This window comes from Colobus angolensis, unplaced genomic scaffold (genome assembly GCF_000951035.1).
Source record: "Colobus angolensis palliatus isolate OR3802 unplaced genomic scaffold, Cang.pa_1.0 Scaffold109, whole genome shotgun sequence".
Classification (NCBI taxonomy): Eukaryota; Metazoa; Chordata; class Mammalia; order Primates; family Cercopithecidae; genus Colobus; species Colobus angolensis.
The window spans coordinates 1,067,844-1,090,559 of record NW_012111919.1 but is presented as its reverse complement, the minus strand read 5'-3'; the positions used below and the strand labels follow the sequence as shown (position 1 = coordinate 1,090,559).

At 55.8% G+C, this 22,716-nt stretch overlaps 2 protein-coding genes across 7 annotated transcripts in view; one reads left to right on the top strand and one right to left on the bottom strand.

Moving 5' to 3' along the window:
• Positions 1–3,482, top strand: part of DRC1 (dynein regulatory complex subunit 1) — a 57,093-nt gene extending 53,611 nt beyond the window's left edge. The window contains exons 14-17 of the mRNA XM_011950261.1: positions 56–285; positions 1,424–1,567; positions 1,907–2,009; positions 3,230–3,482. Coding sequence (XP_011805651.1) covers positions 56–285; positions 1,424–1,567; positions 1,907–2,009; positions 3,230–3,286 — 534 coding nt within the window. The 3' untranslated portion in view covers positions 3,287–3,482. The remainder of the gene's footprint in view (positions 1–55; positions 286–1,423; positions 1,568–1,906; positions 2,010–3,229) is intronic.
• Positions 3,483–4,051: 569 nt separating this feature from the next.
• Positions 4,052–22,716, bottom strand: part of OTOF (otoferlin) — a 102,269-nt gene continuing 83,604 nt past the window's right edge. The window contains exons 25-47 of one of the 6 annotated variants that reach the window (XM_011950210.1): positions 22,155–22,289; positions 21,298–21,459; positions 20,878–20,997; positions 20,289–20,450; positions 20,015–20,177; positions 19,402–19,532; positions 17,634–17,663; positions 17,106–17,234; positions 14,922–14,988; positions 13,885–14,021; positions 13,618–13,752; positions 13,232–13,369; positions 12,470–12,597; positions 12,195–12,365; positions 11,391–11,551; positions 10,479–10,621; positions 9,998–10,086; positions 8,598–8,696; positions 8,211–8,452; positions 7,368–7,546; positions 7,163–7,263; positions 6,520–6,717; positions 4,052–5,064 (exon numbers count right to left, since the gene is read on the bottom strand). In XM_011950210.1, the coding sequence (XP_011805600.1) occupies positions 6,537–6,717; positions 7,163–7,263; positions 7,368–7,546; positions 8,211–8,452; positions 8,598–8,696; positions 9,998–10,086; positions 10,479–10,621; positions 11,391–11,551; positions 12,195–12,365; positions 12,470–12,597; positions 13,232–13,369; positions 13,618–13,752; positions 13,885–14,021; positions 14,922–14,988; positions 17,106–17,234; positions 17,634–17,663; positions 19,402–19,532; positions 20,015–20,177; positions 20,289–20,450; positions 20,878–20,997; positions 21,298–21,459; positions 22,155–22,289 (3,003 nt within the window). In that variant the 3' untranslated portion in view covers positions 4,052–5,064; positions 6,520–6,536. Of the gene's footprint in view, positions 5,065–6,519; positions 6,718–7,162; positions 7,264–7,367; positions 7,547–8,210; positions 8,453–8,597; positions 8,697–9,997; positions 10,087–10,478; positions 10,622–11,390; positions 11,552–12,194; positions 12,366–12,469; positions 12,598–13,231; positions 13,370–13,617; positions 13,753–13,884; positions 14,022–14,921; positions 14,989–17,105; positions 17,235–17,633; positions 17,664–19,401; positions 19,533–20,014; positions 20,178–20,288; positions 20,451–20,877; positions 20,998–21,297; positions 21,460–22,154; positions 22,290–22,716 lie in introns of those variants that run through there. The other 5 variants (XM_011950254.1, XM_011950219.1, XM_011950245.1 and 2 more) reach the window with 5 other exon arrangements.

Here is a 22,716-nt window from a genome sequence, read left to right as displayed (position 1 = left end):
CCATGCTCATGCTTGTGTGTCCCCAGCCCACAGTTGTCCTTGCATCTTTCTCCAGATCAAGTCCTGCAGTCAGGCGAGCACGGAGAAGGCGAGCATGGAGGAGACAAGCATGGGGTCAGAATTGGAGCTGGCAGAGCAGACGGAGATGGAGGGAGAAAAGGAAGAAAGCCTGGTGGAAGGGGAGAAGGAGGAAGAGGAGGAGACCCCACCCTATCCCTGGGTCATCCACCCCAATGATGTCGTCAAGATTCTGGAGGCCTTTGTCATGGGTCTGAAGAAGCCTCGGTGGGCTGCAGGGCTGGAAGGCTTGCCTGAGACCAGAACCAGGGGAGCTGGATGGGCTGGGGAGCCAGGCAGAGCCAGTGGGTGGAGAAGAGTCCGTTGGGCACGATACGAGGACTAAGGACAGGGCTATCTGAAGGCAGGCTAGGGCAACCAATCACTGGACAGAGTCAGGAAAGCAATAGGGCATAGTGGTGATCTGTGCTTTTTTCACTCATCATTCAGCAGACATGCTGCCATGTGTAAGCACTGTGGGAACACTGCCTTGTGATCAGAGCAATGGTCAAAGCACATTCAAGGTACACCGTTGTTCAGAGGAGGAAGTGGCCGTTTCCATTTGGCACGTCAGAGAGGGTTTTGGGAGGAAATGGCACCGGTACTGGGTATTTCCGGGCAGATAAAATGGAGGTAAGGGCATTTCAGGAAATGGCAACATGGGGAAGGTCTGGTCTGTTCAAGAATCATCACAGGAGGTCTGGCTGGAGGGTCAAGGGCCTGGGAGGTGGCACTGGTGGGTGGGGAGCCAGCCAGGTGTTGGAGAGCCTTGTCCAATGTGCCCAAGATCTTTGTCTTTACCCGTTGGTGGTGGGAGCCAGAAAAGGATTTGAAGCAGCTGAAGAGCCATGATTAGCCTTGTATTTTAGAGAGATCATTGTGGCGGCAGGGAAGGGGCGAAGCCAGATACAGGGAGAGCATCAGGAGGCTTGTCCAGGTGGGAGGTGGGGATCCTCCAGATAAAGGCTGTCATGGCGGGATGGAGAGGACATGACTCAATTCCAGTACTGTTTTGGATGCCCTGGTGCAAGAGACGGGCACAGCGACGAGCTGTAAAACCAGTGAGGTAAACTGATTGGGAGAGAGAGGGGTGGATGAAGCACTGATCATGCCCTCACAAAGGTACCGGTGGTACCGAGGCAGGAACGCTGACGATAAGCGACCATCTAATAAACTGTGTCCTTTCTGAGAAGCTTCCACCATCTAATAAACTGTGTCCTTTCTGAGAACCTGCCACCATCTAATAAATTTGGACTGCTGAGTGGGAAGGTGACAGGTGGGAAAGCAGTAGGCCTGTGACTGGCACTGCTTGGGGGCCTGGGTAGTAGCCAATGGACATGACAGTCACAGTGTTGTTGGCCTTCAGGGACTCGCGGGCCCCGCCAAGAGTGCAGAAGAATGTGCGCAACAACTCCAAGGACTCAGAGTACTGGCAGGCCCTGACCACGGTAATCCCTTCCTCCAAGCAGAACCTCTGGGATGCCCTCTACACAGCCTTGGAGAAGTACCAGTAAGTGTGCATGTCATGGAGCAGGAGGGTGCTGGCGGGCAGGTGAGGAACAGTTGTTGGGGCAGCCGCGTTTGCTGCCCCCCTGTCCCACCAAACCTGGGAGAGAAGAGCTGCCCTTGGCAGTTCCTGTGTGAGTGGATCACGTGGGGCGGTTGGCTCTTGGGCCCTGTCCTGTCTGTTCTGTTCCTGCTAACCTGGCTCACCTGGCAGCTGGGTGAAGAGTGTAGCTTCTGGAGTCTCCCTCCACCTGCAGCCAAAGCAGAAACACCAAGACCCTGGCCCCTACTTGGCAGAGGATGGAAGATTCAGTGAGCCTCTAACTGATTTTTTTGTCCAAAGCATTGTCCTGACCCAGAGGGCCAAGCTGCTGCAGGAAAACAGTTCTCTGGAGCAGCAGAACACAGAGCTGCAGGCACTGCTGCAGCAGTATCTGAACTCCAAGGTGGGCGGCGGGCAGGAGACGGGTGGGGTGGGGGGCTGGAGCTGGGATTAGGGAATGAGGAGTCCCCTCCCACCCAGAGGCAAGGGAGCTTTGCGATGTGATGTAAAAAATCAACAGTGACACCTTGAGACAATTACTGGCTAAAGGAGTAGATCTTGCCTGAAGTCTCCTCCAGGAGTGACAGTGTGACAGTGTGACAGCTCAGGTGTGACAGTGTCTCTTTGATACTGTGGTTTCTGGTGCCAGTGGTCTGCTGGGACCGCTTTGTGTGAAGCAGTGCCACAGCCAGGAGCAGCTCCCCAGCTACAGAGCCTCCAGCTGTGCTTTCTTCCATCCTCACACCCGCTGTGTGAGCTGGACAGGGCGGAAACGATGCTCCTCATTTCACAGAAAGGACAATCACAACTTGGAGAGTGCATCTCATCCAGAGCCTGGGCTCTTTCCACCCGCCAGCCCGGGTTCCCTGCCTGGGATATGACTGGAGGGTCGTCCTCGCATGAGGGAGGAGGCTCTGCTGGGGCAGATATTCCCTGGCCCCCATCTGTGCCCACCCCCACAATAGTTGTGGGCAACTTCCCCATGGCCTGGCAAGAGGAGGAAGGAAAAATTCCATTGCTAACATTTCCTGCTCGGTGGTGTAGGTGCCTGCAGCTGGGGCTGTAGGCCAGGAAGGTCATGACACAGCTATTAGTTGCACATGTGTGAGGTGACTGAGGCCAGCTCCAAGTCCAGCCACAGGGGCTCTGTGGCCCCAGCACAGTCCCAGGTCCCAGGCAACAGCTGAAAGGGGCATGTTGTAGTGAGCTTTGGCCTGGTAATGATCCTTGGCCTGTGACGGGACCCAGACATTCTGGACGGTATGGTTCCTGCTTCCACAGATGCTACTGTGTACAAGAGGCTCGGGGAGGAAGAGGTGGGGCAGGCTAGACTGGGGATGGCATGGATGCACGGAGAGAGGAGAGGAGAAGATTGCAGAGAATGGATGGGTGGGAGATGAAGAACGCTACCAGAGGTCACAGTTGGAGCAGAAGTTGAGCAAGAAGGCTCAGGCGTGTCTCCTGCAGGAAGGCAGCCTGTGGGTGTTCAGCATCTCTCAGCTTTGGAGAGGAGATGCATGCAGGGCTTTGGAGGCCCATGGGAGAGCCAGTGTGGCTTGCAGGGGTGGCAAAGGAAGGAGGGCCCTGGGGAAAATTTAATGACCTTCACCCTTCCTTTTCCAGATCAACTCTGAACTGCAAGTTCCTCCCACTCAGGTGTTGTGGGTACCCAAAAAATAGAGCTGGACCTCCAAAGGCTGATGTGTTAGGGCTGGCCTGATGCTGGTGTCTATGCAGGAGCCAGCTCATATCACCCACTGGGATGCACCTGGGCCAGCTCTCTGGATTTTCCAGGGCTGTCTTTATAGCCTGTCGAAATAAGGAGCCAGAGGAGTTACCTGTGTCCTGCATTATGATTAAAGCCTTTTAAAAGTTGTGGCTGAATCCTGTCGAAATAACAAGCCAGAGGAGTTACCTGTGTCCTGCACTATGATTAAAGCCTTTTTAAAGTTGTGGCTGAATCTCTTTAAAGAGGGCAGGTCTAGCAAGACCAGGCCCTTGCCCCTGCCTCTGTATCATGAGGGGACTTTGCCCCAGGCTGAGATTGTGGAGTGAGTCAGAGTCCGAGGCCAGTGGCGTGGGGCTCCTTTCTTGCTTTCAGGGGAAGCTGGTTTCCATGGGTGGTGGCTGGAGCTTTTGGGCCCTTGTGGGATCGTCAGTCTTCAGACTGGCCCCAGACCTGAAGGATTCTTTTGGTGCTTTGGGGGCCCCTGGGCCCAGGCTGGTGTAACCTTTGGGGTGTAGTATAAGACTCCTCCTGTGGGCAGCCTGGGTGGGCAGCCCTGTGCCCGAGACCTGCTTTGAACCCTGGGCCACCAGAGGCCACTTGAAGGGGAAAGGCCACGGGAGCCCTGCTGGTACGGAATCCACCAGCCTAGAGAACTGCCGCCTCTGCCCCGCACCTGCGGCTCCTCCTCTCAACTTGACCAGTGCAGACCTGTCAGCTCAGTGCTTGACTTCTTTTATTTAGAGAAAAATCAGCACTCAAGAAAAACAGCCAACAGAAACCCAGACACAGGCAGGGGCAGCACGTGACGGGCCAGCTCCCAGCTGCAGCTGAAAGGGCTGGAAGGGCAAGGGGGGCAGGGGTGGGAGGGCAGGGTGTGCCCGGGATGGGGAGTCCCCTCTGCTGCTCCTCACAGCTCCTTGGCTGGGCTTGGGGGCACTGGCTGGGGCAGAGGGAGCTCTGGAAGCTATGGAAATGCACAGGCAGGACAGGCGATGCCCTGGGAAGCGAGAGGAGCCAAGTGGAGCCCAGCAGTGACAGCACAGCCACTCCGAGACTTGTGGACAGGGTCTGGCCCCTGTTGCGGATCAAAGACCAGTGCTATCTAAAGGGGACATGGCAGGGATACCTTTTGCTCGTTCATTCTTTTCAAAGCCCTGGGTACTGACCCATGGTCCTTGCTTAATTTCACTGAAGCTTCAATCCTGTACTTAGAAGACCTGGGGAAGATTTCAGGAGGCTTCCTCTGGAGCCTGGGCCTGAAGAAGGGTGGCGCCTCAGCCAGATGGGGCAAGACAGACCCATTCTAGGTTCCCACCCCATCCAAGGCTCCCCAGCCCACAGGCAGGGGTCAGAGGGGCAGGACTGGGCAAGCCGCAGCCTGGGGCAGTGAGGACAGGTGGCCCCACAAGCAGCAGGCAGGCTCTGGGCCCAAGGCATGAAAAGTGGACACTGGGCTCCTCAGGCTGCCCAGGGGAGATGGGAAAGAGTCCAAGCCACTACAAGGAAATGTGGCAGGGCCAGGGAGCGGCTAGCGGGAGCTGGCGGCCTTCATGCCCCAAGGAGCTTTTTGACCATGTAGCCAGGGAGGCTGTAGAGGAAGAGGCCCAACATGAGCAGCCCCAGCAGCGCCAGCACAATCTTGATGATGAGCCACTTGTACCGGGTGCAGATGAGGTACTTGATGGACTTGAGAGGGTTGAGGAACCAGACGAAGGCCGTGTCGGGCCGGCTGGGAAGTAGAAGAGAGGAGCCCGTCAGCCGGTGGGCAGGAGCTGCCTCCTAGCGCACCCCATCCTCTGTCCTTCTGGACCCCCAAAAGCCCTGCCATGGCCCCAGCCCCAAAAGCAGTGAATGCTGGAGGCAGGGTTTGAACCCATTTCTAAGTACCTGACTTGCTGCTTACAAAACTCTATCCTCTCTGCAGGACCTTGGGAGCCGGAATCTGCTCCCAAGGCCTCGATGGGAACTACTTGCAGCATGGGGCAGCCTTGGCCCTGCAGGCACTTCTCATCGTTAGCAAGCTCCTGCGGTTAGCTCATTCTATGTGCTGCCCCATGTCTCGTGAGACCCGTGTTTCGCAACCTCTTCCTTTCTGATGGACATAAACGGCTGTTCCCACCGGGCCCTGCCAAGGGTCTGAGCGGCCCCTGTGGGGCGCAAGCCGCCCTCATCGACATTCCCACTGTCAGGGTGCAGACCCACTCCACCTTCCACAGAGCCTGCCAGCTGAGAAGCACCTAGCCAGCCTATCTGTCGTTTGTGTTATAAAAACAATAGGTGTGGTAAAATGTCAAGATACAGAATGAAAGTACTGAATATGCCTTTTCAAACTACTGCCTCCCAGAGGACATGGCGTGCAGCTCCAGAGCTGAGCTCAGTATTGGTGGGGACACAGAGCTGGGGCTTGGGTGCAGAGCACCTGGTTTTGAATGGTTTTCACGGGTCAGTTAGGCACCTCTATCACCCTCGGTTTCTTCATGTATAAAATGGGGTTACAAGCAGTACCTACCTCCTGGGGTTGGTGCAATGGCACAGTGAGCCAGTGCCTGGGGAGCTCTAAGCACCTGCAGTGGGTGTTCAGGCCATGGTGGCTATGACATATTTGAGCTGAATGGAACTACTATTCCAAAGGGCAGGAAACAGCCCTGGACTGGGAGGTCACACACTGGTGAGAGCCATTTCCAGACCTGTTGGCTAACCCTGGCCACACCCTTCCCTTTTCTCTGTCCATAGCTCAGCTTCTTTCTGCCAATGAAATTGGATTCGAGTCTGGGAGAAACGTGACTGGGAGCAGAGGTGGTGTGCAAAGAACACAGGAGTGGCAATTTGGAAACCTTGGCTTGAGTCCCAGCTCTACCCTAATTTGCTGGGTGACCTTGAGCAAGCTACTTCACCTCTCTGGCTTAATATGGAAAAGCGTAAAATAGTCATTTCTAGTTCTGAGAGTCTATTCTGTCATGAAAACTTGAAAGTTGCTGTGCATGTTTGTGTGGGCTTAAGTGTGTGCCTGTGTGTGCTTGAGTGCATGTGTATGTACTTGTGTGTGGCACGTGTGTGCATATCTGCTTGTGTGTGTGTGCATATGTATGCATATTTGTGTTTGTGGATGTGTGCATGTATGTGTGTGTGTATGTGCGTGCCTGCCTAGCCCTTGGTCCAGAGGAAGGAGTGAGAAGTATCAGACCCAGGAGGCCGCTGGGCTCAGGCCCCGAGGATCTTCTTGACCAGGTAACCAGGCACAGAGTAGAGGAACAGGGCGAGGAGGAGGAGCAGCAGCAGGAGCAGCAGCAGTTTGAGGAGCAGCCAACGATACGTGTGCCATAAGAAGTAGCGAGCCGACTTGAGAGGGTTCAGGAACCAGACGAAGCTTGTGTCGGGCCGGCTGGAGCATGAAGGGTAGAGAGTGCAGAGGAGGGACAGGGAGGAGAAGGGGTTGGGTGTAGCGAGGGGCCCTGACCAAGAGGGAAGCTGCCCTGGGCTGTGTGTGCAGTTCTAGGCATCCCTCTGGCCATCAAGGCTGGCCGAGGCCACCACTGGAGCTGGCTCTTCTGCAAAAGCTAGGAAGGGAAGAGCGTAGTTTCTCTCTGCTAAATGGGGCCTTTCCCAGGAAAGGTCCTGCTCTCCAGTACTCCTAGCCCATCCGCTGGTTCAAAGGGATGTTGCGGTATGGATGTTGCGGTATTCAGGGCCAGCAGAGGGCAGGGAGGAGGCTCCCCTGTAATGAGGCTGTGGCCCAGGAAGAGATGTGTGTCTGAGGAGTGTCTCCTTCCTGTTCCAGTGCCTCCAAGAACCAGAGTGGGGAGGGGCTGGGCAGGCAGGGCACTCACTTGGGTTTCTCTAGGGGGTCAGGTTCATTGCGGGCCAGGCCCACTGGGTTCTTCTCTGCCTCCTCTGCTGTCAGTAAATGCAACTCAGCTTCCACCTTACCCTGCAGAGGACAGACAGGTCCCAGCATCCAAGTCACATGCTGGGCCCTTGGCACCCCAGCTGGGCCCAGCCCTGCCTACTGCCCGAGCAGGAGGGGGTGCGCACCGTGAGCTCAAACTCATCGTTCTCATTGCGGGCCAGGAGGGGCCACCAGCCTTTGACGCGCTTTTGCTTGAAGATGGACACCAGGGGCACGTCCACCTCCCCGGTGGCCATCTCCATGGTGCACTGCTTGGCTGTCTTTGCGCCCCGCGGGAACCGGTTCAGGTCCAGCTCAATGGCCCCTGTGGCGACCTCAGTGTCAGCTCTGAGTGAACAGGGCTGGGGTGGGGTGGGGTGGGAGTAGGGGTCTGGGCTCCTCGTTCCCTTGGTTGCTGAGAGCAGACCTCCAGGAGCCCAAATCTCATCCTCCTGCCTCACTCCCAGCAACTGGCCTCAATGCAGGTGTCCTCGTGGGCTTGCTGGGGCAGCCCCAGCCCTCACGCTTTACTCAGGTCCTTCTTTCACCCCAGAGGGTCTCTCCTGGGGTCTCCCCTGCCACTCCCTGCCACGCATCCATTCTGTCAAAGTCCTGCTAATCCCACAAGCTTGCAGATGCAGATTAGAGTTTTAGGGGGAATCCCTGCTTTACAGAGAAGAAACCTGAGGCCCAGGGAGGTTTCCCGACTCCCTTAGGGAGCCTCTCCCCTCCCCCATCAGCACTGACTGCCCCCTCCTTGGTGTGTCCAAAGCTTGTTGTCAGCCTGGTTATGATACTAAGGCCATCTGCCTGGGGATGGTTAGGTGGGTGCTTGGGGGCGGAGCCCCATCAGACATCCCTGGCTCTGACAGACTGGAAGCAATGACGCCTTGTCCCCCCAGGGCGGGGCTGTCCCTGTCCTTGCCTTCCCAGCCCCTGCCCCTCCTCAGTTCTGGATCCTGAGCCCCCATCCCTGCCCTGCTCTGCACCCAGGAAGTCGTCGGCAGAGAAGTGGTCTGCATCCCAGATCTGCAGGGTGAGCCGCGCGGGGATCTTGTACTCGGTCTCATCCCAGGAGAACATGGACTCCTTCTTGGAGATGACGATCCTCTCCTCCGCTGCCAGGTAGTCGAAGGGGAACAGGTAGCGCCAGTTGAAGTTGCCCTCGCCAGTGAGGGAGTGGTAGTGGACGTCTGTGTCCTGCTTGTCCTCCTGCTGGCCCTTCAGCCACCTGTGGGCGCCACATCTCCAGACCCGCAGCCAGGCCAGTGGGGCCTCTCCCACCCACAGCCACCTTCCCTCTGCCTCCTTTCCTGCCCCCCGGGAAGCAGGGCCCGCCCGGCTCAGTCCCTCTCATGCAGGGACTGCTCACTCACCCCCTCACGAAGATGTCACTGGACTTCTCCCCTGTGAAGAAGTCGTCGTCCTCCAAGACCACCTCATCTGTGTTCCAGATGATGACCCGCAGCTCGTACCTGGGCCCAGGGAGAGAGAGCTGGTTAGCAGACCTGGGTGGGGGTTATGCCAGGGTGCTAGGGCTAGGATGGGGCAGGCAGAGAGAAGCCCTGGAGACTTGGGGTCAGCACAGGGCCTGGGCCAGGCTGGGGCTAGAGTGGTTCAGGGTGGGGGGAGCAGAGGCATGAGTGAGAGGGCCCACCAGGCACATGGCTGTGGGCGGTGGGGGTGGCGTGGGGCAGGGGCGGGAAGCCACCGTCTGTCTCAGAGGCTAGTTCCAAGAGAAGTCTGCATTCAAGCCCAGTAGCCAGCAATGGAAGCCCATGGAAGCTGTATGTCCTTGTCCCCAAAGAGGATTTTCCCCTCAAGGTTGAATTGTAATTATGAATGATGTAGTTCAATTCAATTATTAACAGTGAAGCTGAGTCATTCACTAAAAATTGATCCGAGCCTGGCTCTCCTGGGATTGCAGACAGGGCTGCGAGCCCAGAGTGGCCCAGTGGGTTGGGTGCTCCCTAATGACATGCCCTGAACAGCCGACTCATGGCCTCAGGTTTCCAGGACATTCCTGGCAGAATTGGCTGCATGATTTGCCGGGGCCAGCGCCAAATGGAAATGCAGGGCCACTTGTCACAAAGAATTTCAAGATGGCAACATAGGAGAATGGAAACAAGAGTGGGACCCTGTGTGGCTTCCTCCATCCCTGAAGCCGGCCCTGAATCCAGTCACTGTCTGGCAGCTGGACTCGAATCTGCCGCTTTATGGATGGGAAATCTGCGTTTTCTTCACTCCACCACCTCCTGCGTCTTCCAGGCACTCACTCCTGCATACATCACTGGCAGGCACTTCAAAGAAAACTTGGCAGAACATCACACTAGCCTGGATGTGAGGATGACGCAGGGCTGGTTTGCAGGGGTTCTGTGTGTTGTGAAGGAGTGCGCCAGTGTGGGCATGTGTGTGAATGCCCATGGGAGTGCTACGCTGTGCGTGTGTGTGTGCATGAGATGCATGTGTATGGGTGCGTCGACCATGCAGATGCAGGGCACCGGGGTGTGCTGTGTGGGGCTCGTCTCCCTCACTGATGCAGGGTGGAAGGCATTGTCCTGCCTTAGCACATGGGGACTCTCCAGTGCAGGCCCTAAACTCTATTGATTGGTTGATCAGTTTCTCCCCCATAAGGCCCAGTGGCCACACCCAGGCCCCAGAGATGCCAACTGGCCAAGGCCATCTGGGCCTGAGCCTCCCACAGGAAGGGTTGGGCCATGGTGGGAAGTGATGGGGTGGGCCGGGAGGGAGTAGCGTTGGGCCCTGGGCCGCTCACTTCTTGGGCTTCCGAGGGGAGATGTCCAGAGGCGTCCCAGGGGCCGGCATGTCCATGGGGAACATGTCCACCCACAGCTCCAGGCGGCCCTGAGGAAGAGGGTTGTGGCAGATCTCCTAGGGTCTTCTCCCTCTGCCCAGGAAGATCAGCTCTCCTCTCCCTCCTAACCTTTGTTCTGTCAAGGACCCAGTTCATCAGTTTCCATCTTTGGATGCCAGGAATTCCTATGATGTCACCAATAGCTAATCACAGCTTCTGAGGGAGACAACCTAGATCTCTGCCTGAGCTGATGTAATTCTCACTCAAAGCAAAGACACTTGCCATTCAAGTTACCCTGAGGGGCCTTGCTGGGGAGGTGCCTGCCAGGCTTTCTGGAATGCAGCGGACAGCATGAAGCCTGGCTTCTACCTTTACTGACTCAGTTTGGGAATCCCTGGTCCCCAATACCCAAGACCCCCAGTCTTGGCCGTGCAAGTGTCACCTGCTCGATGCCCGGCTTGTCGGGGTTGAGCAGTGGCCTGGTCTCCACGTGCTCCGGCACCAGGCGGCAGCCCGCGCGGGGTATGTCCTCCCAGTGCCTCAGGGCTGACAGTGCCACGTGCTCATCCGTGGGCTTCCTCTGACCTGTGGGTACCGGCGGCTCAGCTACACATATGGCTTAGCACAACCAGGAGACCTTTGCTGGGACTAGGGATTTAGGAGCACAAAGAAGCCCCTACGCCATCACCTGTTACCCCACCTCCTTTTCACTGCTGGGGAAACCGAGGCACAGAAGGAGAAGTGGCTTGCCCAGGGTCTCAGCTGCCCCACAGGGCCAAGAGAGGTCTGTGCCCTTGGTCCTCTGCTTGGGGAAGTTGACTGGAGAGCCCTGCTGGGCTGTGAGAGAGGAGTCAGGGAGGGGAGAATCCACGTCCTGTCCCAGCACCTGATAGTGATCAGATACCAGCACGGACACCTCCCAATTCTCTGCTTCTCTGGGACGTGCCTCATGGACAGAGGAGTAAGGAGAGTTTAAGGATTAGAGCCAGATGGACCTGGGCCATTGCCCTTGCTCTGCCTCTAAAGAGGCACATGACCTTGGGCAAGTCACTGGAACTAGGATCTTGGTTTGTTCATCTGCAGAATGGGATGCAGATAGCCTCTCTACCTCACTGGGATTTGGACAGAGAGAAAACAGGTGGGGCTGCCCTGGAGGAGGAGTGGAAGCACAGAGGCAGGGCATAGGAGCGGGGGCTCTGGGGTGATAAAGCAGAGGGTCACTAAGCCCAGGCTTAGGCTGAGGACACCCCAGGCTAGGCTGTGGGGTTCCCCAGGGAAGTGTGGGCCCCTCCTGTCCTCTGAAATCTGCTGGAGAGGGGGCAGGTGGCTGCATCCCCCTCCAGTGCCCCATTACCGTTCTCGTCTTCAATCTCAGAGGGCCCGGTGAAGACGCGGTTGGCCACTTTCACTCTCCCAGGGGGCCCAAAGTGGGGGCCGTCCACTTTGCTGTCTTTGCAGAGGCGGGTCAGGATCTGGCTGGGCTTCATGGGGTCCCGCCAGATATTGTAGCCGTGTCTGCGGGAGGGGACACACAGGCTTGGAGGGGCTGGGTGGGACTAAGCCATCCTGGATGACAGCTGGCTGTGGCCAGTTCTCTAAAGCTGGCTGTTGCCCTCATCAGCAAGTGAGTCTGATTCCTCCTACCCTGGGTCCCAGGCTCACCTGAGACACTAGGGCTGCTGGAGGCTGAACGCTCCTGCCCTGGCCCTTGGATCACGTATCAGTGTCCCCAGCCCAGCCCCACTGCATCCCCTCACTGTGCCCACTCCTCTGGAACCTCAGAGACTCCCCTGAGGAAACTGAAAACCAGAGAGGTGAAGGGACTTGGCCAGGGTCACACAGCCTGTAAGTGGCAGAGCTGGCCCAGATCCCCAGGGGACTCTTCCTGTCCTCCTCTTCTGGCCCCCACCTTCCCTAGCCCACTTGTCTCTCCTCATCCTGCCTCCTCTGTCCTGCAATCCACTGGCCCTCTCCTTGTTTTGGGATCTGCAGTCCTGTCCCCTGAAGGCTGTGCCCAGGGACTATAGGGGCAGAGGCCTGGCCTGAGACAGAAACCACAATATTTCTACCTTCTCAAATCACCACGATCTGAATCTCATTTTAGAGTGGAGGTGAAGCAGGCACACTGCCCCCGCCCTCTGCCCCACGCCCCACATACGTGGAGTAGGTCTGGGCGATGCCACAGGTGGCGCGGTGCTTGCTGTAGAAGCGGTTTTCCAGGTCGATCTTGGTTTCCCCAATGAGGTCATCAGTGCCCACCAGGTCCCAGTCATACACAGCCACCGTCAGCATGGATTCCATGGGGAAGGAGGCCTCGATGTCAAAGGACCTGGTGGGGGTGGAGTTAGAAGGGTTTAAGGATCGGCTAGGGTGAGAGGTGGTCTGGGTTGGAGAAGTCGGGGTGTGGCAGAGGAGGGCACCAAGAAGACTTACTTCCCAAACACAGGGTTGAGCTGCTTGGAGATGTAGTTCTCCTTGTCGCGGATGTCGGTCTTGCCTAGCCGGATGGCGATGTAGGGGTCAGCTTTGCCGTTGATGTCAGCAGGGTGCAGGTCCGTGGCCTGGGATGGGGAGGAGGGCCGCCTGAGCAGGCTCCCATGCCCTGCTCATATTCAGTGCCCCTGCCAGGCTGCCTGAGGGTCCTATGACAGTGAAGGGCAGGGGCGGGAACACTGGACCTGTCAGGAGGCTTGCTCTGTGACCCTAGGCAAGTGGCTACCCCTCTCTGGGCCTTGATTTCCTCCTCTAGAAAAGATAAAGGCTAGACCAAATGATTTCCCTGGTGCCTCCCAGTCTGGGGCTGTCAGTATGCAGCTTCTTCTTTTTTTTTTTCTTTGAGACAGAGTCTCACTCTGTCTCCCAGGTTGGAATGCAATGATATGATCTTGGCTCACTGTAAGCTCCATCTCCTGGATTCAAGCAATTTTCCTGCCTCAGTCTCCTGAGTAGCTGGGATTACAAGTGTGTGCCACTGCACCTGGCTAATTTTTGTATTTTTAGTAGAGACAGGGTTTCACCATGTTGGCCAGGCTGGTCTTGAACTCCTGATCTCAGGCGATCCTCCTGCCTTGGCCTCCCAAAGTGCTGGGATTACAGGCGTAAGCCACTGCCCCCGGCCAGTATGCAGCTTCTTTGGTCCCTCTCAGATGGGAGGATGAAGAGACTTGCAAGGAGGGGAAGTGATGGGAGTCTCACCCGGACCACATAGACTCGGACCAGCACATTGATGGGGTCATTGCTCGGGATGCCCTGGAACATGCCGTAGGTGGGGTCGCAGCCAGCTTCCCGGGACACGTCCTCTGGGAGTGGCACTTTGTACACACAGAGGGAGCCCTGGGCGAGACAAATGTGGGTCAGGCTGTAGGTTTGCCTGGCAGGGGTGGCATTCGAAATAGCTAATGGCACCAGGAGGGCTGGACCCTGATGTGGCAGGGCCTTCACCCTTTAGCTGGTGAGTCATGGGAAAGTCCAGGGCTTCTGGAGGGAGTGACCAGGGCAGTGGTGGGGGATGAGTGGGAGAACCTGTGGTGGGGCAAGGGCTGAGGGGTGCTCAGGGGCTGGGCCCGTGCTCCTGGCCTGACCTTGAAGCGTCCCACAATGCGCTCCTCCTCAGTGGAGCCATCCTCGTCGTCCCCGGTCTTGCCCCGAAGCAGGTTGAAAGTGTGCAGCCAGTCCTCAAAGTTATCAAACTCGGACTCCAGCTCTTTAGGGTACACCTGAGCCAGACCAGGCTGCTAGGGGGTGGCTGCTTGGTTTCTGGCTTTCGTCCTGCCCCACCTGCGGGATCACCGCCACCACCCCGCCAACGCCCCCGCACTCCCTAGAAGGACCTGCTCCCAGGCTCTCACCTTAAGCTCATCAATCTTAGGTTTCTTCTTCTCAGGGGCCTCAGACCCCTGGCCAGAGCTAGAGCTCTGGGTTTTCTTCCTCTTCTCCTCTTTGGCAGCCCTTGCCTTCTCCTTGCCCTTCATTGACCCCTTCAGGCCTGGCCAGAAGCAGAAAAGGAGGTGGAGCAGAAATGAGCAGAGCAGGAAGGCCTGGATTGGAGACCCAGCTCTGTCGCTAATTTGCTTTACTAACTTAACTCTCGGATGTCCATGCGCTGTCAAATGCAGATAATACTCCCTAGTATGCCCGCCTCATGGAGGTGCTGGGGGCCCCAGTGAGTTTATGCCTGGGAAGGTGTCTGAAGACTGTCGTCATGCCCTTTGGAAGAGAGGGGCAGGAAGGAGCATGGGTTTGGGGGTGGAGGCCTGTTGCCACTCAGTTCCTCCCCCACTCACTTTCCTTACTAGCTTCCCTCTTCTTGTCCATAATAATAGCACTCTGTATTAGCATTTCCCAAACCGTATGCAGTGGAGCACCAGGTGCAGATGCTGCTGGCATGCTTTAGAAGAAAGGGTACTGTGAGCCAATAAGCTGGGGAAATATTTTACACTGTGTCTTTCTTTTAGAGATGTATAATAACATTTGCACAGTAAAGGCTCTGAAAAGTCCTGCACCAAAAGAAGCTGTTTCAATCAGTTTTTCCTAAACTAATTTGACCAAAACTAATTTGTTCCTTTTAGAACACCCATAATTTTCTTCATGGAAAAGTCTGGAAAATGCTGGATGGAATGAGCTCTGAGGTCCCTTCCAGCTCTGATGTTCTGTGGCTCTAAATGTCTGTCTATCACCGTGGGTGCTGAACTGGTCAGAGTAAAAGCCTCCCTAGACAAGGGCCTTAGCTTGCTCAGTGCCCACAGACTACTGATGCTGCTTCCCTGGCTACTAAGGCTGGGAGGACTGGTGGGAGGGGAAAGAAAAGCAGGTGGTGAGGTGGGTAGGAGAGCCAGCTACCCAGGGGCAGGGAGGAGGAGGCAGAGTTCCAGGTTCCAGGGCTCACCCTCAGTGTTGTCCACCTCCTCCTTCTCCTCCAAGTCAATTCCAGAGGGCTCTTGTTGTCGAAGTTGCTGCCAAAAGATGAGATGAAAAGGAGAGAAGGTGGGTTTCCTGGGGAGGAGTCTGTTGACCCCAAACTGTGGGCCCAGACCAGTCTTAATGCACTAGAAGTAGAAAATCTTTCCAACTGCATTTCAAATCCACCATGTGCTCTGCTTAAGCTGATTTTAAAAAGTTTATAAGGTGTACAGTGTGACTAGTGGTACTTAGGGGTTTATGCATCTGTGGCACATATACACCATGGAATACTATGCAGCCATAAAAAAGCATGAGCTCATATCCTTTGCAGGGACATGGATGAAGCCGGAAACCATCATTCTGAGCAAACTGTCACAAGGACAGAAAACCAAACACCGCATGTTCTCACTCATGGGAGGGAACTGAACAATGAGAACACTTGGACACAGGAAGGGGAACATCACACACAGGGGCCTGTCGTGGGGTGGGGGAAGGGGGGAGGGATAGCATTAGGAGAAATACCCACTGTAAATGACCAGTTAATGGGTGCAGCAAACCAACATGGCACATGCATACCTATGTAACAAACTTGCACGTTGTGCCCATGTACCCTAGAACTTAAAGTATAATAAAAAAAATAACACCTTGCAACAAATATTTACATTTTCTACTTAAAAAATACAGCGCATTTTAATGTTGCTTTTAGTGGTATTAATAAATTGTTTTAATGTAGAAAAGTATAACAGTAAGAACATATACTATATTTTCTTTCACTCAGCACACCCCACCCTACTGGAAACGAGAATAAATCTTACTGGAAACTAGAAACTAGAAACCGGGTTTCAACTAAGTCGCCACCGCCACCTGGTGGCAGTCTGTGAAAATTGCAGGAGTAGAGACAAGAACAGGCAGCCTTTTGCAGCTCCCGCCTGACCAATTTGACGGTGGGAGAAGAGACTACCAGTTGTCCTCAATGATCTGTTCTCTTTTTTTAGAAGTTTTGCTGGGCACACAGTCACTTTGCTAAAGATTACATTTCTCAGCCTCCTTTGCAGATAAGTGTAGTTAAGGGACTAGATTCTGGTCAATGTGAGTGGAAGTGATATGCGCAACTTCTGGATTGGGCCCTGAAAAAGAAAAGCATATGCCTCCTCTCCTCTTTAATCTTTCCTGTGCACTTGAATTAGAACATGATGTTGAGTCACCTCCAACTCTACAGATGTGAGAAACAAGAGGTCAGGATCTTAGTCCTTGACACCACTGAGCTACCATACCAGCCTAACCCCCACTCTCTGAGATGTTATATGAGAAAGAAACTGCTGTCTTGCTTACGTCACTCTAACTTGCTACAGCAGCTTAATATGTGCTCTAATAAATATCACACCCAGCTTAGGTTGCAGAAAGGGCCTGAGAGAGAATGTGGATGGATCAGCTGCAGCCCCACTGGGGAAACAAACACAACTGCAGGCATGTGCCCTTCCTAGTCAGGTGGCCAGTCAGAGCCCTGAGCTAGGTAGACAGCAGGGAGAGGGCACAAACAAGAGAGCGGAGAAATGCACTTTCTGGAACTTGCAATCTGGCCAACAGATGGAACCCACATATGTGTAACAGGGGAAGAATCATTTATGTGCCGATGACCAAGATGTGTAAAATAAAACAGTATGAAGAAGAAGAGTCGTAAGGACTACTGATAAGCATTTGTTCCCTTATGGCCTCTGAGAACATGTTTCTCCTTTTTCACAAAGGTCACTTCTTCTTGGACACCTTCCCTGATTCCCCCAAGCCATGATTTGCCTTTGTTATCACACAGTCCTCTACGTCTCTGTTTACATGTCTATTTTGCCCAGTAAACCGGGGGCCCATCAGGGCAGGTATGGCATCTTTTGGCTCCCATAGCACCTAGTATGGAGCCTGGCTCATCGCATATACCCAAGAGGCATTTGTGGAATGAGTCAATGAGGACAAAAGGAAACCAAGCCAGGGAAGGCAGATGGGACCATCATCTTGGAAGGTGAGTTCTGAGTTAGGATTTCAAGGATGTGAGACAAGGCCATCCCAAGCTCACATGAATGGAGGTGGGACCCAGCTCCAGGGACTGTGGGAAAGAAGCTGGACAGGAGGGTCTGAGTGTGGAGGCGGTCGCCTCTCCTTACCCTGCCCGAGGTCTCACCTCCTTCATAGTGTCAATGGAGGCAAAGTACTTGGACCACCAGTCCAGCATGCTCTCATCTGGCTCCTCCTCCTCCGGCTCCTCCGCAGTGCCCTTCTTCTTCTTCTTCTTCTCCTTCTCCTCCTCAGCCTGTAGGTTGGCCAGGTCCAGAGTCCTACATGGGCCCCTCCTGCCTGGACAATCCCAAGGGCCTCCACCCATTCCGTCATCTGCTAGCAGGAAACCTTGGGCTCCGTAAGGCTCTGTGCAGCCACCTATGTCCAAGGGGCAGGGTCTTGTTTAATGGAGGAGGTGCCACGGGCCACAGAGGGTCATGACCTGCCCGTGTGATCCACTGGCCCAGGCAGGACTGGCACTGAGTCCTGCACTCACCCAGCTCTTTTCCACTGCATCTTGGGGGAGATGTGCTGGCCCAATCATACGGGGGCGGGGGCTGGCTCTGTCCCTGATGCTGGGCCCTTTGACCTGACACCGTTGCCAATACAGGACCCTCTCACCCCAGAGCCCCTGCATGGCCCCCACACTCACCACATCCACCTTGACAACAGCTTCAGAAGTCTGCAGAGGAACCAAGAAGACAGGGGCAGAATTAGTCACTGGGGCCTGGAGTGGCCGGCAGTGGCCCAGTACAGGGTGCGTGGAGGAGCCGAGATGGAAATTACTGTGTGCTGGCAGCCCTTGTGCCCTCAAGGCCAACTTTGCATTAATAATAGCACTCTGACTGGTGAGTCTGCAAAGGGTCTGAGTGAGGTTGTTTCTTTGGGTGGCCAAAGGAACAGGGGGGTGTGTTCCAGGCTGGCCCACGTTCTGCCCTTCCCTGTAGAGTCTGCAGCTTGTAGGCCACTTACACACCCAACCCCTAGATGGTAGGTCTCTCTCTGGGAGATGAAGGGTCTTAGTCTCAGAGCCAGGAGGAATAAGGAGCTTCCACCTGGAAATCCTCCGCTGACCCAGGCCAGGGAAGTGTCATTTGTGAATGGCTGGAATGGAAAACCCAGGGACCCTTTGGAAAGGACACTGATGATCTCATAAGTAATCATTGCCTATGGTGCCATTTGTTGGAGTAAAAATTACGGCAGGTGATTATAATAAACTGTGATGGCTCACTCTGTCTCTCATACACACATACCACATGCCAGTGCACATGCACGCACCCGCACGCACGCACCCACATGCACGCACGTGTACATGCACGTAGGCACACCGCAAGCACACATGCACACATATATGCACACACACCACGCTCATGCAGGCACACATGCACATTTACACACCACACACACATGCACACATGCACATATGCACATCACACACACGAATGCACACATATATGTACATACACCACACGCAACATATACATGCATATTTACATACCACACACACGCATGCACACGTGCACATATGCACACCACACACATATGTGCACATATATGCAAATATACCACACTCATGCATGCACACATGCACATTTACACCCATGCATGCACATATCCACATACTCCACATGCACATATGCACACACGCACATATGCATACCACATGCATGCATGCACACATGGATGCACATACACCACATGCATGCACACACACATGCTTTTACATACCACATACATGCACATATGTACACACACCACATGCATACATGTACACATGCACACCACACGCATGCATACATGCAATGCACACACCACATACATGCAGACATGTGCATGTGCACACCACACACATGCACACATACATGCACGTATGCACACCACACACATACATGCACATGTGCACACCATATGCATGCACACACTCGCATATGCACATACACCACACACATGCATGCACATATGCACATATACACACCACTCACTTATGCATGTGCATATGCACATACACCACACACATGCACACACATGCACATACGCACACATGCACACATGCACATATGCACACCACACACACACATGCACATACATCACATGCACACATGCACACACACGCACACATGCATACCACACACATGCATGCACGTGCATATGCACATACATGCACACATGCACATATGGACACCACAAACATGCACACACTCATGCACATTTACACACTACATGCACACATGCACGCAGGCACGTGCATTCCAGGATAGTGTTAGGTGGAGCTGTTTGGACACACAATCAAGGTCAGCCCCCAATAGTCACATGCCAAAGGAGGTTCTTAGTGTCCTTCTCTCTCAGGGCATAGTCTGGTTCACGTGTCACACGAAGTTGCACATTCCCAGCCAGCGGGGGACTGACCCCACCTGCCTTACCGCGTCCAGTTTCACCATGGTCTCCAGTTTCTTGATGGGTACCTCTGGCTCCATGTTCACTACGACCTCCCCTGTGGAGTGAGAGGAGGGGCCCCCATTGCACAGCACACGGCAGCGCTGGAGAAGCCTGACTGGACAGATGGACAGATGGACAGACAGGGAGAGGAAGGAGCAAGAGGTACAGTGAGATTGGCAGGGCAGGAAGGTGCAGAGAACTAAAGCTGATTCTGGAACTTTCTGAGGGAAAGGGGGACAGGGCAGTCAAGGGAGGAAAGATGGGCATGGGGAGGGAGGAAGAGAGCCCAAGAGAAGGGGGAGCTGTGGAGGCCGGCAGGAGGTAGGTGGCGGGGAGGCCTGGGTCTTCTCCATCAGCCAGCACAAGGGACCTTGTGCCCTCAGGCCCTCCCAGGCTGTCTCCAGCTCTGCCCTCTCTGGCTGTAGAGCTGGGGTCGCCCTGGGCAGCCTTCCTTGGCCACCAGGGTGGACCTTCTTCTGTGCCGTCCCTCAGACCCAAGGAGAAAACTCTGGCCACAGCTTGGACTGGACTGAGACCTGGAGCCCTTCCCTGGGTGGCACGGAGCCAGGCCTGGTGGCAGGGTGGGTGTGGCCATACCCGTGGTGTTCCAGCTGGGGGCCGAGCGGTCTGGGGGCCGGTAGATGAAGCGTCTCAGGGAGCTGACGGCATGGGAGCCCACCAGTGTGTAGCGACCGAAGGCCCGGCAGTCCACCACGCGGATGTTCAAGGGCGGGTGCAGCAGCTCGTTCTCTGGGAGGTCCTGGGGTGTTGGCGACAGGAGCCTGAGCCTCCGAGAAGGGGCAGAGGAAGCCGGCTGGCTGAGTGGAGCCACACTGGCCACAGGACGTCCTCCGCCGGGGCCTGCACTCACCACTTCAAACCACTTGACGAGGGTGTTGAAGTTGGGGTTCTTCTTATAATTGTGGATCAGGGATGACTGCACCCCCTTCCCTGCACACTCGATGTCCACCCGTGGCCGGTCCACCTGGGCTAGGTTCACCCGCTTTAGGTCCCGTAGGCCCCAGAACAGCACCTGGGAGAGGTTGGGGGGCGTGCAAAGAAGACAGCCCCTTAGTCAAGAGAGCTGCCGTAGGGGCGCCGGACCATCCGAGAAGGAACTGGGCAGTAGCATGGGCAGAAGTTCACCCCAGATTTCAAAGGGCTGGAGCAGGGCCAGGAGAGCAGAGGAGGGGCAGGCGTCCTCCAGGGATGAGAGTGGGGCTGCCCGGAGAAGGGGTGCAGAGTCAGGAGTGCAGACAGGAGGGCTGGGCATGGTCCTGGGACATGGGAGTGTGACTTGGTGCAGACGGGGTCAGGCCCTGGGCTGGGGCAGGAGCCTGGGTCTGCTGCTGGCTGCTGGCTCCTGGTGATGGTGATGGGAGGGGGACAACAAACCACTTCCCCTCCTGGGCCCTCAGTTTCCTCATCTGAAAGGGAAGGGCCACACAGGGCCCTCGCACCTCCACTCGGTACTTGCTGAGCACAGGCCGGATGCCCACAGGCACAGGCATGATGGGACCTCGGTCCGCATCCACCGGACCGTTGATCGGGGGCAGGTCAGCCTTCCCTGCTGGCCCAATCTGGGGAATGGGGGTCATAGGTCACACACTGGGGAGCCCAGGGACAGGGTCTCTCTCCCCATGCGTTGTTTGCCATGAGATCTGGGGAGACAGGGAAAACCCCCTAAGAACCACTCCCCCAGCTTTGGTCAGGACGGGAAGGAGAGAGGCCCCCAGGCCCCAGGTCCCAGCTCCAGGCCCCAACCCCCAGGCCCTAACCCCCAAGTCCCAGGCCCCAGCCCTCAGCCCCAGCCCCCAGCCCTAGGCCCCTCCTCCCAGCCTCCAGCTCCCAGGCCTCAGCCCCTCTTCCCTGCGTCCCACCTGCAGCAGCTCGAAGGCTGCCAGCAGGTCTCCAGCTGTAGCATTGCCACGGTAGATCTGGTAGTACTCAAGCTGGGGTGGGAAGCGGGGTGGGCAGTACGCCTCGTCTGCCATCTTCACCAGAGGCTTGGCGAAAGTCCGGCCCATGAAGTCAGCTTTGCCCTGACACAACAAACAACCCAGATGCCTCTTGGTGCTTGCTGTCCACACCTGTGATCTCGTTTAGTCCTTACCACAGCCACATGAGTTGTTATAAGGGACAGGTGTGATCACCCCATTTTACAGATGGGGAAACCAAGTCTCAGGGCCCACCAAAGACTTGTGCAAGGCCAAGCAGTCAGTGAATAGCAGATGTCCGGCTCAGGACTAGACATGAGGTCCTCCTACCTCTAGTCCAGGGCTACCTGGGCACCTCAGCAGCTGAGGTGGTGTGTGAGAAGGTGGCTCACTAACTCTCGGGAGTCACCCCAATCCCTTACTTCCTACTCCAGAATCTCCACGGAGGACGGCAAGGCTGTTACTGGTTGTGGTAAGTGTGGGCGGGGTTCGGGAAGCCACGGGGTGGGGAGGCTAGTGACAGCAGGACTTGCCGGCACATCTCCAGGGCTCAGACCATAGGTGACAGGAGGTGAGGATGTCCTGGCCTGGGAAGGGTTCAGGCTGCTGCAAGCAGGCAGGAGGTACCTGGAGGGACTGGGTGTCAGCCCCCACTCCCAGCTTCCCAGTCAGCACCTGGCCAAGGAGCTCTGCGGGTGGGTGGCAGAGGTGGCCGGCACAGCCTCAGTGCAGGTGGAGTGCAGGGAACAAGGGCCAGGTGTGGTGCTGCTGGGGTCCCTGGCACCAGAGCCCACCCATACCATGGAATCCTGGTCGTAGATTTCAATGACAATGATGGGGGGATCGTCCCTCAGCTCATGAGCTTCACCATAGAGCTCCAGATTGTCGAACACCAGCATCTGGTCCCAGGTGGGACACAGGGTCTCATTCAACACCTGCAGCATGGGGTGGGGAGACAGGTGACAAGTGACAGAGGGTGGGCAGATGCAAGAATAGGAGCCGCCCCTACTCACTCAACTTCCACAGAACCTGGGGGCAGGAGTGACAGGTTTCTTGATTCTTCCAGAAATCTTAAAATCAAGGCCAATATAAGGTTTGCCCCAAACCCCTGCCAATGTCCTCCTTGTTGTCCCTGTCTTGTGAATACAACCACAACTAAAGCCCATAGCCTTTCCAGTGTGACCCGGGTCTACAGTTATCTGCAGGGCTTCCCCTGAGAAACTGGGGCACTGGCTGACCTGTGGCTCCAGGCCCCACAGACTTCAGGCCCCAGGCCCCACAGGCTCACAGCTCCAGGACGCACAGGCTCACAGCTCCAGGCCCCACAGGCTCCAGGCCCCACAGGCTCCAGGCCCCAGGCCC